We start from the raw sequence: 15,577 nt of genomic DNA, 5'->3' as shown, positions 1-15,577 counted from the left end.
AGATCAATGATGCAATTCTCACTGGTCTCACAATCGCACCTAGAAGCAATGCCGGGTCACTGAGACACCCAAGCAGTGTGGATGATGAGGACAATCAATCTGTGTGAAAAACAAGTAGTGGAGTTCTTGACACCGAAAAATATGACACTGGATATCGCAAATGTGGACTCATGTCACCTGCTTCTGAAGAGAGGAGTCACCGGTAGTCGAGTCAGCGACAATCACGCCATGCTACTGTGATTCACAAGCAGAAAGCACAAAATTGCTTTACTGAAACAGGGAAAAACTATGAAGGGATCAAATGTTTATACAAATGAGAATCTCAGTAAACAAAATGCATCTAATGCTTGGTAAGCCCATCAAATGAAGAAGGAAGGCAAGATACCAGGGACTTGGAGAATCCAAAAGTAGGCCTCCCTTTGTGGAGATCGCCACTCTGAAATAATAATGTTTGTGCATTTGAAGGTCTTAAAAACAAAACGGTGAAGAGTTTATTGCTAAAACAATATCAGTATCTCCGAGTAATTATTACTACATCTGCTTGTATTATAGCTAACATTCCAAGCAGAGCTGTTGCCCTAGATAAAGACTGCATTGCTATCTCATAAACTTTTATTATAAAGACTGTATACAACTTAGAATATCACTCTTTTTGTGGTTGCAAAAGTAACAGATAGGATGTGTAATTATGGAGCTAAGTGATGTAAATTGATGGTTGAAATCAGGGCGGTACTAGACAAAGAAAATTACTTCATTCCATTGCCCATTTCAGCAAGTCGTGTGTTAACAGTGCATGAAATAAAATTTTGACGAATGGTGACAATGGTGAACTAGCCGAAATAAACAAAGCTTTGGTATTGTAAATGATTCTCTGATCATATTGAACAAATACATTATTAAATACAATAAACATTTATTAGACTAATAACACAACCAAAATGTTGGGACATTAAATATAGATTACATGAATGAATATAGTTTACAAAAATTACATCTTTCACAGTGAGCTAATACTAAATATTGAAATCTGATTTCGCTCATGGCATTGCATGTATTGAAAAAAAAATCCCCAAAATGGGATGCTGATACGAGTTCACAACTTAGAATCAACTCCAACAATGATCTGTGAAGGCTCTGAACGTCCAAGTTCCTTCTTTGGTTCCTGAGTAGTTGTGCCTTCTCTACATCCATCAGGTCCTTTAGGCACAGTTGGTGGGCAGCATGGTAGGTAACGACTCCATGGCAGAGAAGACAAGGAAGCAGTCAGGCCAAAAGGCAGGTCATAGACTTCTTTACTCTCCAGTGTGTTGAAGGAGCTGTCCTCGCGCGCTTTGTTCCAGGCTAGAATGCCTCTCTCTTCCTTTGTGCCTGTTAAACATGCAAGAATTGAAAGAAATGTGCATGCCATACTAAACACACCTTTGCTTATAAGTTTTCAACGCATGGATTCACCCGATTCTAGCCTTGTTTTGGGAATATTAGAAAATATATATATTCTTTTTTTATTATTGTTATGTTCCGAATAACATTGCTCTCGTGCCAGGAGACTCTGCAGAAGTGAGTTGGGGAGGTTTATTTCGACAAAAGTAGTGCTTTTCTGCCATTTTGTGGCTTTTATAAGAAACTATTTACCCTATTACTGACACGTAGTTTTACTTCTTACACGGGGCTAATTGTGACCAAATACTGTGATTTGTTTATTTTTGCTGTATAGCTCTTTCTAGAGTCATTTTTTGTTAATGCCACAATGATGAATACATTGTCTATTGTCTATGTTCATGCAAAATATGAACAAAAAAAAATAATTTAGTTCTTAGCATTGCCTCATTGTATTTTCATTAGGCACTGTGAAGCCATTTTTCAGATTTTTGTTATTCTAAAAACATCACCCCATGTCATAGAGTGCGGTGTTACCTGGAATTGTGTTGTCTAGTAAGAAACCAAAGAAACCTCCAACAAACATGCTGGTTGTGAGAAGGACTTGCAGGACTTGGTCTATCTCAGTCACACCTGAACAACACAGTGACACCATGACACAACTTGTATTGTGTGTGTTTGTGTGCGTGTTGATGTGTGTTTTTGAATTATTTTTCGAAGTAACGTGAAATTAAATGTTACCTGTTGAAATTGCCGTGGGGTTCTTTAGTATCCAGTTTGGTATGACAAGACCCGAGAACATGGAGAAACCAAACACGAAGATGTTGCGAGATGAGTTCAAATCTAAATACTAAAAAAAAAAAAATATCTTGACGGTTCCGATATAACAAACTTGTAACATCTTGTCAAAATGCCCCTCCTTATCATTATTTCAGTCTGTTCGGGAACAGTTTGCCACAGTGTGTTTCATTAATCTTGAAATACATCCATCATCCTCATCAGGATCTTGGGTGAGCTGGAGGTGTGGTTTGTTGCAACTACAATTTTGCCTTTGTTGTTGAGCCGCTTAAAAATGCAGAAAATATTTTGTTACAGGCCTCAATAAGATTTAATATTTGCTGCTGTTGTTTCTGTTTTGGACTCGATCATACTATCTTGCTGGTAGGCGAGTGTAAAAGGAAAAAAAAATGTAATCATCTCGCTCTTTCACAAGAATGCAAATATTTTATACACTTATGTTATGTGCTCACCTGTAGATTAGAAATCCCTGCAGCAGAAATGACTCCAAACATAACCATAAACATCCCCCCTACAACAGGTGTTGGGATGGTTGAAAAAATAGCCCCCACTTTTCCAAAAACACCAATAACGATCATGAAGACACCCGCAGCGACAATCACCATACGACTGCCAACCTGTGGAGGAAGTGAAAAAAGTCATTTGAATGTTATATTCAGTCCACAATTCAAACTACATTCAGCATGACTCACCTTGGTGATACCGAGTGCTCCCACATTCTCGCTGTATGAGGTGGTACCATTTCCTGTCCCCCAGGCTCCAGCCAGCAGACACCCAATCCCCTCAATCCCAATCCCCCGGTTGATTGCATGTTTAGGTGGTGGCGGAGCCCCCGATAGCCTGGCGCAGGCATGGTAATCCCCAACGGACTCTATCATGGATGAAATCACACCGGCAAAAATGCCAAGTACCCCTGCCACGCTCACGGTGGGCATCCCCCATTGACCTAAGTGAAAAGTGGAGGCTTCATGATATGGAATTCTATGAAATCCCATTCAATGAGTACAACCTCATGGGTTCTTACCTGGATAGGGGAATGTAAACCAAGGAGCTTTACCCACGACGTCGCCTTTGAGATCAGTGCGAGCCAAGTAGCCATACTGCTCTGGATCAGAGGGAAGTACACTGTAGGTTGTTAAAATGTAGCACAGGAGCCAGGACAAGGAGATTCCAAGCAGAACCTGAAGGGACAAACAAAATACCGTATTTTCCGCACTATAAAGCGCACCGGATTATAAGGCGCACCTTCAATGAATGGCCCATTTTAAAACTTTGTCCATATATAAGACATATACATTTGGCCCGCGGGCCGGACTTTGGACACGCCTGCTGTAGTGGCTCAATATTGGTCCATTAATAAGGCGCATCTGATTATAAGGCGCATTGTCGGCTTTTGAGAAAATTTGAGGTTTTTAGGTGCGCCTTATAATGCGGAAAATACGGTAAGAGTTCCAAAGTAGGGATGGGCATTTAGCGTGATGATCAGCTACGGGTCATGTAATGAAATTAAATGTTACTTTTGGGATGACAGATTCTGTCTAAATGTTCTGAACTCCTGCTTTCGAGTTGTACCTGATGTTTGTCCCGGCCCCGAGACTCCAAAATTAGCATGGACTGAATTAATAGCGCCTCTGCTGTTTGCTTTGCAATTCAGTTTGCCTAAGAATAGCTTATCCCGTGCCCCCCAAAATAGTGATTTCATTCAAAAATACTGTGAAAAAAAAAACGATATTTAAAAATATGTTACATACAGGGAGAATCTGGAAGATGTAAACACGCCTGGAGTGTAATTTTTTGTCCTTGCTGTACGTCAGCAAAGACACAGGGATGTGACGAAGGTACTGTGAGAAAATGATGATGAGGACAGTGGTTCTGGATGAAGAAAAGAGAAATATCACAATAATTAATCTACATTTTTGAATTGAAGGCATTTGACAAGTATTGCAACTACAGTAGGCTCTTGGATCATTAAACTTTTAATAGGATTTTCTCTTGTGCTTCTAGTGAAGATTAAGCATTTACCCCACAGTTCAATGAACAGCTGAACCATTTATTCAAATGTGTGAGGTATGTGCTTTGACAAATAATGCATTCGATCAGAAACACATTTCAAGAACACCTCGACGGTATTATTACAATTAAAAAAGAGAAACCCCAGATCATCCGAAGTCCGAAAGTGCACAGACTTTACAAACTGACTTTAGTCATATCACTTACAAGGTTGAGATTCCCCAGTGGTTCCCTGCACTGGCACCAGCAGAGTCAAACAGAGAGAGTCCAATGAGAGAGATGGTGGGGGCTATGGTCAGAGGTCCAATGAAACGCATGAAGATGCCAATCAGTCCAGAGAAACCAATCAACACTTGCAAGAGTGAGCCCACCATAATGGACCCCTGCACCTGGACACAAACAGGGTACAGTGTATGTATGATCCTCAAGTCAGTAGTCAAACTGATATTTGTACTTTTGGTTCATTTAAAAAGGCCAACATTTTTTATTGCACATCCATGCCAATTGAACATTCCGATTAAAAAAAAAAGAAATACTCCTGTTTAAAAGTCACTCGTGAGTATTTTCTGTTCTCAAAGAATTGTATTGTGTGTAAAACAGGAAGGAAACTTAACTGGTTTGGTTTGGTTTGGTTTGGTTTGGTTTGGTTTGGTGTGGTTTGGTTTGGTGTGGTTTGGTTTGGTGTGGTTTGGTTTGGTGTGGTTTGGTTTGGTGTGGTTTGGTTTGGTGTGGTTTGGTTTGGTTTGAACAAGACCAAAACTGACAGAGCACATTGTGGTCAATATGCACTGAAAGCTCTTATGTCCTCTAATTAACTTACTGCTCTCATTCTAGTCTGCCACACTTCTATGAATTCACTAGAAGATGTATTGACGAGGCTTGCGTTCTGCGTCCAAGCAGGACAAGTCCACTCTGGCATTGACAGCATCGCCATGGATGGTGCAAGCAATGTGAATGTCCCACCTTGAAGAATTGGCAATCTGCGAACCATAAGAGAAAATAGGTTATGATAGATCAGGGGTCACCAATGATAAATAGAAAGGACACCTTGTTTGATACACACGAGAAAACTAGTGAGATGTAGGATACACCTTGAACCGGGCACATGTTCACAATGTTACGTAAACATCCTGCCCATCCTATCATGTGTCCCAACAAACAGATGTCATCTAGTCCGAAAGTAGTTTACGATCGATTAGATTAGATTTAACTTCAGTATCATTGCATGTTCCAAATACAAGACAACAAAAAGTAGATTGCATCCAACCAAAGTGCATAAACACTAATTAAATAGCATATACAGTATATATAAAAGCTGGTACGGGACAATGTGAACCATAAACATACTGTACGTATGTCAACACCAGGAAACGAAACCCGATGTGCACTGTTCAAATTCCATGTTTATCTCTTCCTGAGCATTTAGGGAGAGACAAAAATGCACCAGTGGCCCTGAGCCAAGGCAGTGTGGATTTAGTGAGAACAAGATTCTATTGATAATATGTAAGTTGGGGAAATTCTTTCCCTAATCCTGGTCTGACACCAATATTCAGCATGACTCGGACTGCACTGCAAGTGTTACAATTGTAAAACTTCCTACGAATTCATGGCTCTTCAAAAATAACATCCAGTGTCAAAACACAAACTACCAAACAATCCAATGCATCTCACCAAGCAAAATACAATAATCAACCCAAAACTGAGCATTGTGAACCTATGGAGAGCAAAACATTCATCCATCCAGTCTTATGTGAAATAAATTAAAAAAAAAAATCAAGATTTCAATTGATTTGTTTGATATTTTCTGAGAGCCTTCATGTATCCCGACAAGCTGCTGTTAGCGGCAATGGCATAAGAAAATGATAATGTATCACTCTTTTAACAAATAGTAATTAACATTAAATATAAAGCTGTGATTGGCTGCCAACCAGTTCAGGGTGTGCCCCGCCCGCCTACTGCCCAAAGTCAGCTGGTATAGACTCCAGCATACCTGTAAACCTGTGTGAGGAAAAACTGGTTCCAAAAATGGATGGATGGATGGATGGATGGATGGATGGATGGATGGATGGATGGATGGATGGATGGATGGATGGATGGATGGATGGATGGATGGATGGATGGATGGATGGATGGATGGATGGATGGATGGATGGATGGATGGATGGATGGATGGATGGATGGATGGATGGATGGCAGGATGGATGGCAGGAAGGACAGGATGGATGGACAGACAAATAGTAACAATAGCTTTACGAAAAATGCCATTGACACGTTGCAGACCGTATTTTTTAGTCTTATCTACCTGATGCCAAAAGTAACTTGCAGCAGAGTGCAGATTCCAGACACGAAGAAGATGGTGCTAATGAGGTGACTCTGTGTGACGGCATCATGTTGAAGACACAAGCCTTGTGAGAGGATCAATGGGATGGCAATGATACCTCCAAATGCTGTCAAGCAGTGCTGAACAAACAAAATGCACACTTAATTTGAGACCTTGTTCATCAGCTAAAAAGCACATTATTGAACAGGCAATATATACACAGTTAAGTGCAAAGTTACCCCAGGGGTATGAATAATTTTGTATGTATAGTAGATATACAGGGGGTCCTCGATTTACGACGTTGATCCATTCCTGCGTATGCGATGTAAACCGAATTTCAGTATAAATTGGAACAGTAATAAAACTGTATTAATAGTAATAAAATGAAACACAATATACATTTTTCAGGGGGAAAAAAAGAAACTGTCTCCATTACAAAAACACGAATGAGTAAATAAACGAACAAACAAACATTCTATACATTATGGGTACTGGTCCTTAATGAGGAAAACCGTAATAGAAAATAGATGAGTATGTGTATACCTATAGAAGCTAATATAATTTTACATACAGCTTAATGGGAAAGTTTGCTAAACACATAAGGCAAGCACTTCTTGACGGCAACATCCCAACTGTGACTGAAACAAATTTCACCATTAGGGCCACATATACTAGAAAAACCAAGTAAGTTAACAAACCACGAAGAAGACATTAAGTAACATGATGCCTCATGTGACAAAAGGTTTTCATTGTCTTGTCTTCTAGTGCTTTTGTTTGGGTGCGTGGTTTTATTGACATACCTGAATACCAAGAAGGATACACAAGTACCAAGGCGGTACATCTGTTACGCAATAAGCCAACTTGCTTCCCTCTTCGTCCGTTGGAGTGTCAACGTCCTCTCCATGTTTGGTTTCATGTAATTTACAGATGCGGCTTTCAAGCTCAAATGTAAACAAAAAGATCATAATCTCAGAAATACTGCTTATTGTATAGTGTGTGCATAACTAATACCTGAACAAACTGTGAACACTTTCTCACTGTCAACAATCACAAATTTCCAAAGAATATTATTTTTCTCTTCTTTAATAATAATAATAATAATAATAATAATATACATGTTTAGATAGATAGATAGATAGATAGATAGATAGATAGATAGATAGATAGATAGATAGATAGATAGATAGATAGATAGATAGATAGATAGATAGATAGATAGATAGATAGATAGATAGATAGATAGATAGATAGATAGATAGATAGATAGATAGATAGATAGATAGATAGATAGATAGATAGATAGATAGATAGATAGATAGATAGATAGATAGATAGATAGATAGATAGATAGATAGATAGATAGATAGATAGATAGATAGATAGATAGATAGATAGATAGATAGATAGATAGATAGATAGATAGATAGATAGATAGATAGATAGATAGATAGATAGATAGATAGATAGATAGATAGATAGATAGATAGATAGATAGATAGATAGATAGATAGATAGATAGATAGATAGATAGATAGATAGATAGATAGATAGATAGATAGATAGATAGATAGATAGATAGATAGATAGATAGATAGATAGATAGATAGATAGATAGATAGATAGATAGATAATTATTATCTCCTTTACACACATCACCTTTAAGGGCATTGATGGATGAGAATATTTAAATTTATACATACGCACACCAACCCACCCACCCTTGAGGGCATTGATGGATGAGAAAAGTTTAAGTTACGCACACGCACACGCACACGCACACGCACACCCACACACTCACACACACACATACACATTCATACACACTATAACACTGCGGGTCAAATTTAGCCCGCGGGCCAGACGGACGGACAGATAGATAGTATATGGATATAAATATAGATAGAACACTTTTGTTACTTTTAACTGTTTCCTTTTCACATCCAGTGTTTGATTAAGTATAAATGCGTATGAGGAAATAATTGCTTAAAAAGATTTGTGGAAGAGGAAATAAGTGATCTACTCACTGCAAATGCGTAGTTGTCAGGACCATTGCTTTCCTTTTCTGGAGCCATCTTTACTTCAGGAGGCTGTCACAAAATCAAACAAATAAGAGCAAAACTTAGAAAAACAATTAGCTGGGAGGGAATGGACTGCTGCTGGGTAGAAGTGATCATGTAGGGAGGTGGGAGGGAGAGCTGGGCAGTGTAAGAAGGAGGTATCAAAGTTCAAACACGAGACTCTGCTCATGTCTGTTGAAATGGGTCGCACCCACAGCCCATGTGATGCCCATTAAAACAGTCAATAGCAGCTGACCCGCTTGTCAGTGGTCGGCGGCACCAGGGGACACTCAGACAGCATCCGTTTGTTTTCATTATTCAATTAGGAGGCAGGAATTTTTGACAAGCCAGAGCAAAGAGGAAAAAAGTGGCGACCCCTTCCAAATCATACTTTCTCAGGGTGGACTTATTTGAACCATAACTAAGAAACATTTGGTATGCTTACAAGACTTACAATTCATACATTTATCAGATAGAATAGTATTTTATGTATACTTGTCTTTCGAGTATACAGACTCATATAAGTAGTGCTGTATATTTGTATTGTATCTCTTACCTATGGATAACTGATTTCATAGTAAAGATTTGGAAGGCTGCTTTAAAAACCTATTTTTATAGTTACTTGTTGCCCCATTTAAAAACATACTGTCCATAATGTAATCAAAGTAACATGATAGTAATGTATGTAACTTGGTTATTATTAGTAGTAGTACTTTTCCCATCAGCATAACACAATTTAACATAACATGATATTTATTGTGCGAAATTAGTATTACAGACCTTATAAAGTGAATCCAAAAGAATATCTATCTTAATACATTATACATGTTATACAAGCTCTACATGTACATACATAACTCTACAGAGCTGTCAAAGCGTCAATATGAAATTTTGAATTTTAGTTTTGAACCCAGAAGAAATGGTAAATAATACCCATGGTGATTCACAATTTTCTTTTTCGTTCCACAAAAATACCAAAATTGTGAACCACTGTACTTTTCATCACACAGTGACCATGAGCTATTAATAATTAATTCCACTTGATTTAGTCATCTAGTGAATAATTGAAGTGTAGCGTTAGTTTTAACTGCATTCATATAAATGGACCTTACAATTATACTACAACTGCGCTTTTATTTCCTAATATAGTTGGGCTATTTCTTAAGTAAGAGTTGAGTGCAAAAAGTTCATTACCTTTTAAAAAGGAAATTGTTTGAGCCATGGTACAGTCATTTTAAATCAATTGTGGCCACATACTGTACTTGCACAGTAGTTTTATTATTCTTTTTACCGAACATTGACACATTTCCGTGACACATGCTGCTAACCTATCACATGATGCAAAGAAACTATTAATGTTAACTTAGTTTTCTAATTGGCCTCATTATTTCCCTTAAATTGTATTGATATCTTTATTCGTCCAAGCGTTTGATAAATTCCCACATCCCTTGAATTACTGAGATGGTCCAAAGATGGAGAGCTTTTCTCCTTATTTGGGACAACTCACACTAGTCACAAGATTCCTTATCTTTGTTTTAAATAAAACATTTAGGCCACACCGAGTCACATGGAGGAGGGTGATACCAGAATTCTTTGAGAGAACAGTAGACTATCCTTTGAATGTAGAAACTTGGCATCTTATATTTAGTATGTTGTGATTAATAATTTGGTCTCAAATCATTAGGCCATCAAGTGTGACATCACATTACACTGACGTTTCTCATCTAAAGAATCACAAATAAGTGTTTAGAATTGTTGGGGGGAAAAATCCAAAACATGGATTTAATATTGCTGATTTGTTTTAACTGTTTACATTGTGAAAACAGCATGATTTGGGAAATGTGAAGCATGATGAAGGGAGCAAAACAGCAGTGTAGAATTGTGACCTTATTAGACACCCTCAGTTGTGTGCACATGTGACAGTTGAGAGGCATGCATGACGTAATGTCATGCAGTGGCAAAATTATGTATTATTCCTAACACAGCCATCTAACACTTTTTTGTCATTCAAAGCAAAAGGCTATATACAAATATCATAACACAATGGTGTATAGAATAACTATTTATATATACTTATCAAGACTAGCTGGGTTTAAGACTCTATTTTATTACGGTGAATGTCACAGATTGATTTCATTAATGTTGAAGATTTCTGTGAAATTATGTACACTGTGAGTCTGCTGTCTGTACTGTATCTAAAAACAGGATAATTGCATCAATATTTCCAGAAAATTGCATTTCAATTGAGTCAAGGTGTCACGGTGGGGCACTGGATAGCACGTTTGCCTCACAGTACGGAAGGTTGCGGGTCCGATTCTGGCTCCGGCCTTCCTGTGTGGAGTTTGCATGCTCTCCCCGTGCTGGCGTGAGTTTCCTCCCACATTCCAAAAACATGCACAGTAGGCCGATTGAGCACTCTAAATTGCCTGTAGATGTTAGTGATTGTTCGTGTGCCATGTATTTAGCTGGCGATCAGTTTAGTTGTTTAGAAATGTTTCTTCATTTTTGCTTTTATGTTTGCCTATGTGTTTTAGACTAATACAAAATGGTTATTTAACCATATATCATTTAACCAGATACTGTAATTTCCAGTACTCACCACCAGAGGTCAGTTACAGCCTCTCAGCGACTATTTCTAAAACCTGAATTTAGTATTGCATTTATACTGAAGGGTCAAATGGCCAAATACCGTTTAATGGCAATATGCATGACGGTAAATCAGTGCATTTATATACGTGTACATTTAAAGTAAGACATACTGTATATGTCACTGAACACATGATGAAACAATATTTATCACAGATGCAAAAATTGTCCATACAGTACATTGTTTTATATTTCTCAACACCAGCATGGAAGTAATCACTAATGCATAAATAATAATTGTTGGCCCATAGGCGTTACGGTTAGGGTTAGACACCCCTTCCATTGATTTAAATGATATTAACCTCCACATTACTCCACTGGGCATTGATTGCAATTATTTGTTTAACTGTGTTTATTTGCAATGTTTGAGCAGATATGTTTATATTCACCATATGTCACCAAATATTTTGAAAAATTCTAGTTCATTTCTGGGAGTTTACATTGGAATTGGAATTGCACTCAACAAACAGAATGTTGTTGTTTATTTTATTTGGGAGACACATATATTTACTTATACTATGATTTTAAAATAGAAGACTGAACCTATTCAAAACAACAAAGTTGTAAGGACATACAGCACGAGCATAATTCAAATTATGAGAAGCACGTTGTAGGGTTTGGGAATAAAATTGTAATATGGGAGAAAAATAAGATATAATAATAAAAAATAACACAAATATGATTACTATTTAAAAAGAGCCCATTCAGAGAAATGTGGTAAAATAAACAATCTGTGGTCATAATAAAACCTAATTTATTCATACAAAAAAGTTTTTGGTGCTTACAAACAAAATATTCATGTTTTATTTTTCCCTATGTCCCTTTTGGATCCATAAATTAAGAGCAGCAGGTTCTAACTCAGTCCAGACCAGAGGTACACAAATATAAATCTTAAAGGCCCACAAAGAATTTTAGTCGCAGTTCTATTTATTGAGGTCGATCAGATAACATGCCATTATGCCATAATATTTGAAGCAGCTTTTTTCCATTCAAAACAACAACATAAATAGAACTTAAAATGTAATGTACTTTTGTTCCATAGATAAAACCTATATTTAATTTGACCAAATTAAGACTAATGTCCATCATCTTAAATCTCATCTCTGAAGAGAAATTCATTTCCAAGCTTCATTTAGACATTTATTGAAGTATTTTCAATCTACATTAATTAATAACATCAATCTAATCTTTACAGACAAGATAGCGCACATGCGGTTCTTTTCAGCATACACAAGAGGTCAGTATTAATCTGTTTTCCAACAAGACCTGAGAGGTGAAGTTAGGCGTGAAAGGCCATTGAAGGGACAAAGTCATAAAGATTGATATGCCTGTAAACAGGCTGATAAGATTAAAGGAGTTCCACTTTCAGCAGGCTGCTTTTTACAATTTATTCTCACTTCAATCAATGACAATTTGCCTACCGCTGGTCAATGTACATTAATGTGGCAAAATATGTGAAAAGGCACCAGTGTAATATGAGAAGACCTGACTGTGCTCCTTGGAGACAATGCCAAGAAAACCTTCAGATGCTGATAACAGTTTTCTTGGAAGTAGCTGTTACACGCCGTGACTCCTCCTCAATGATGACCATGTGATCGAGGTAAATCTCATCCCACCATGAGAGGAAGGACAACTTGTATATTCTCACCTTTCAGGGAGCAGAGTGCAAGATTAGTAGGCTATCAAAGAGAGGCGGAGAGAAATTTCAAAACTAAAGGGGTTGTGTGCTGAAAATTCCAATCGCGAATACAACAGATTGCAATGCTGGAAATACAGAATAGAGAACACACAGAGATGGTGTCTGACCGGGAACAATGCAAAAAAATATCTCATTCCATTGAGGAGATTCTTAAAAAGCCCTCTTGCACCAGAGAAAAGGAAAAGGTTCATCGCAACTGGTCTGTCATCAAGGAGAACACCAGGATATCAAAACAGCTGGTAGACGAAGGTATGCTCTTCTCCTCAGCCTCGTCTCTAACGCTCCATGCGAGGTTATACATTTTTCAATAAACATATTTATTTCCCCTAAAGAAGGTCCAGATATCAAGCGACGTGAAGAGTCTCCAAAATCCACTGCAGACTGCATTAGTGAGTATCATGTAAAAAGTAAAAAAATCATGATGGTGAATGATGAGGCTATGAAGACAAGGAAAAAAATGCTAGTTACTGCCAGTGGCAAAGTTATAATAATATGAGGAGAAAGTTGTGATAATATTTGTCGTTGTTTTTTTTAGGTGGGAGAAAAAAAAGACAAAGCAGGGTCACTTTTACACCGTCCCAAGTGCAGGCAATGGAGAAGGTCTTCCAGCAGACGCACTACCCAGATGTTAACACCAGAGAGCAGCTGGCCTCATGTCTGCTTCTCAGTGAGGGTCGCATACAGGTACACATGTTCATTTTTCATAATCATTATCATAATCATCCTGACTTTATTTATTCTATTACGTCATTTAATAGATTCACTGTCTGATTTTATTTCACACATGAACATAACATGAACATAAGATGCTATTTATGCTGGAATCCACAAGTTTACAAACCAAAAAAAAAAAAACACACATTCCTATTTTGTTGTTGCCTTCTTTAGATTTGGTTTCAGAACCGTCGGGCCAGATGGAGGAAGACTGAAACACAGAAAGATATTCAGCAACCGGACGGACAGCATACGCACTCGCCCAATAATTGCCAGTTATTTTACGAGGTATGTTTTGAATACTCTATTGTTTATTATATAAATCCACTGGCATTGGGTACACCTGCACAAATTCTGCCTTTAAAGAAGATAATGCTTAGTTTTAAATGGCCTTGTCAGAGAGGTCATCTGTTAATTATTATTGTTGTGCTCTGTAAACTGGAAATACAGAGCGCTGTGACGATACAAAGCAGCGGAGACGGGCCTCAAATGTTACCTAATGAATTTTCCTGTAAATGAATATGTTTTATGTTGACATAAAACAGCTACAATGACAAATTCCTTAACCAGATAGCTAATCAATGAAGTCTATCATCAACAAAGTAGATTGTAGTTGTATTGGGAGTCAGACAACATGTCATCATTACGCACCCCTTTGACCCCTCCCTTCTCATCAGAAACCACGGCTGGAGGCAATGTGTTGGCCGCCATGTTGCTCGCAGGAGTCGTTGCATTCAAGATTGCTCCTCACAGTAAATTCACCTCCCAGTATGCTGAGCAACATACATTTCACACATCACATGTATTTTAACCCTATGATAGCGACCTCTATTCTTGCAAATGATGACACGACTGGATTGTGACAGTAACATCACTTTTCTTATTCAGGACTTTTTGGTTAGTAACAAAACTCATTTCCAACTTGATGTGCTTGCCTTGTATGTACAATAAATGTCCTCTTTAAAGAATAGACAATGTAGCCTTAAGTTGTGTGTGTCTATTACAGATCACACATCAAGGCTACAACATTATTTTATTTTGTACTGAATTATTGTTTAGAAGATATGTTATTTTTATAACACCACATTCCTTTGTCTGAGATAAGATTATGTGCCGCCTGTGAGTGTTCATCAGTTTGACTTTCTAACTGCTGGCCTTTATCTTAATTTGTACTTGTAAACTGAGGTTGCTCACAGGTCAGATGGATGAGTTGGAAAAATGTGAATGTGCAACTGTGCAACCCAATAAAATCTATGGCAACGAAAAACAAATGCACGAATACCATTCATCATGATAAAGGTTTGTATGTATTCCTTTTGATGGCTTTGAATGTAAAACAATACACAATACATTTTGCATGATTACAACATTGAGGTTGTTACTTTATAAAGTTCTACTGTACACAGTTTAATGTATATATCATCATGGCTTATCGAAGGTAATAATAATATCACATCTATTCCCTCTGCTTGACTTTTTGCCTTTTAAGAACCAGCGTAGCAGCCATAATAATAATAATGTGATCTTTTTTGCTTTTGTAACTTGGCCACATTATATTCCACCTTCCATAATTGTTAACAGTTAATCATTTCAAAATACACTATCTAATACAGTGATAATAATGTGAAAGAATTATCCAGCAGGACATGGATCTGTTTTTATAGTGCTTGTCCCAAACTGCTCAGGATCATACTAGGAACTGTTCCAAAAATGTTACAAAAATAATCTAACCTTGAACCTCAAAACTACTTTTTAACCACACATGATTTATGATAATTGTTTTTGTAGTAATTGCCAATTATAGCAAAGCTAGGACAACACAAGCCTCACAATCAATGCCTTAAATGACTTGACAGGATAAGAGCCAATAAAGTCTGACAAGGTAGTGTGTGCAGTTCAACTTTTCACCCCGGTTATTCTCTGTTTATGGCCTGTGTTATGTTATCGCGTACTTTT

General features: G+C 37.5%; 2 protein-coding genes across 2 annotated transcripts; one reads left to right on the top strand and one right to left on the bottom strand.

The window, feature by feature from the left end:
• Nucleotides 1-598: 598 nt before the first annotated feature.
• slc23a4 (solute carrier family 23 member 4) lies at nt 599-8,767 on the bottom strand. Its single transcript, XM_061284090.1, has 12 exons — nt 8,530-8,767; nt 7,306-7,446; nt 6,488-6,645; nt 5,006-5,165; nt 4,393-4,574; nt 3,927-4,047; nt 3,200-3,356; nt 2,868-3,121; nt 2,628-2,792; nt 2,119-2,227; nt 1,915-2,010; nt 599-1,368 (listed from the first exon to the last, which is right to left on the bottom strand). The coding sequence occupies exons 1-12, from the start codon at nt 8,575-8,577 to the stop codon at nt 1,094-1,096; spliced, it is 1,866 nt and encodes a 621-aa protein (XP_061140074.1). The 5' UTR covers nt 8,578-8,767; the 3' UTR covers nt 599-1,093.
• Nucleotides 8,768-11,642: 2,875 nt separating this feature from the next.
• LOC133157404 (ALX homeobox protein 1) lies at nt 11,643-14,891 on the top strand. Its single transcript, XM_061283904.1, has 5 exons — nt 11,643-13,156; nt 13,240-13,296; nt 13,443-13,591; nt 13,796-13,909; nt 14,299-14,891. Exons 1-5 carry the CDS (start codon nt 12,970-12,972, stop codon nt 14,482-14,484), a joined length of 693 nt encoding a protein of 230 aa, XP_061139888.1. The 5' UTR covers nt 11,643-12,969; the 3' UTR covers nt 14,485-14,891.
• Nucleotides 14,892-15,577: the final 686 nt, after the last annotated feature.

Source organism: Syngnathus typhle, linkage group LG7 (assembly GCF_033458585.1).
Source record: "Syngnathus typhle isolate RoL2023-S1 ecotype Sweden linkage group LG7, RoL_Styp_1.0, whole genome shotgun sequence".
Classification (NCBI taxonomy): Eukaryota; Metazoa; Chordata; class Actinopteri; order Syngnathiformes; family Syngnathidae; genus Syngnathus; species Syngnathus typhle.
The sequence above is the reverse complement of the archived record's forward strand: the minus strand, read 5'-3'. Positions and strand labels throughout refer to the sequence as shown.

What these genes read in the sequence shown, in the direction of transcription:
- slc23a4 (XM_061284090.1), bottom strand. Translation starts at nt 8,577, where the DNA reads ATGGCTCCAGAAAAGGAAAGCAATGGTCCTGACAACTACGCATTTGCA. An exon ending in CACTGGGGAATCTCAACCTT is followed by an intron (nt 4,048 to 4,392) that starts GTAAGTGATATG and finishes TTCTTCATCCAG; the next exon opens with AACCACTGTCCTCATCATCA. An exon ending in CAGGGATTTCTAATCTACAG is followed by an intron (nt 2,228 to 2,627) that starts GTGAGCACATAA and finishes TTTTTTTTTTAG; the next exon opens with TATTTAGATTTGAACTCATC.
- LOC133157404 (XM_061283904.1), top strand. Translation starts at nt 12,970, where the DNA reads ATGCTGGAAATACAGAATAGAGAACACACAGAGATGGTGTCTGACCGG. An exon ending in AAAACAGCTGGTAGACGAAG is followed by an intron (nt 13,157 to 13,239) that starts GTATGCTCTTCT and finishes TTTCCCCTAAAG; the next exon opens with AAGGTCCAGATATCAAGCGA. An exon ending in TCAGTGAGGGTCGCATACAG is followed by an intron (nt 13,592 to 13,795) that starts GTACACATGTTC and finishes TGCCTTCTTTAG; the next exon opens with ATTTGGTTTCAGAACCGTCG.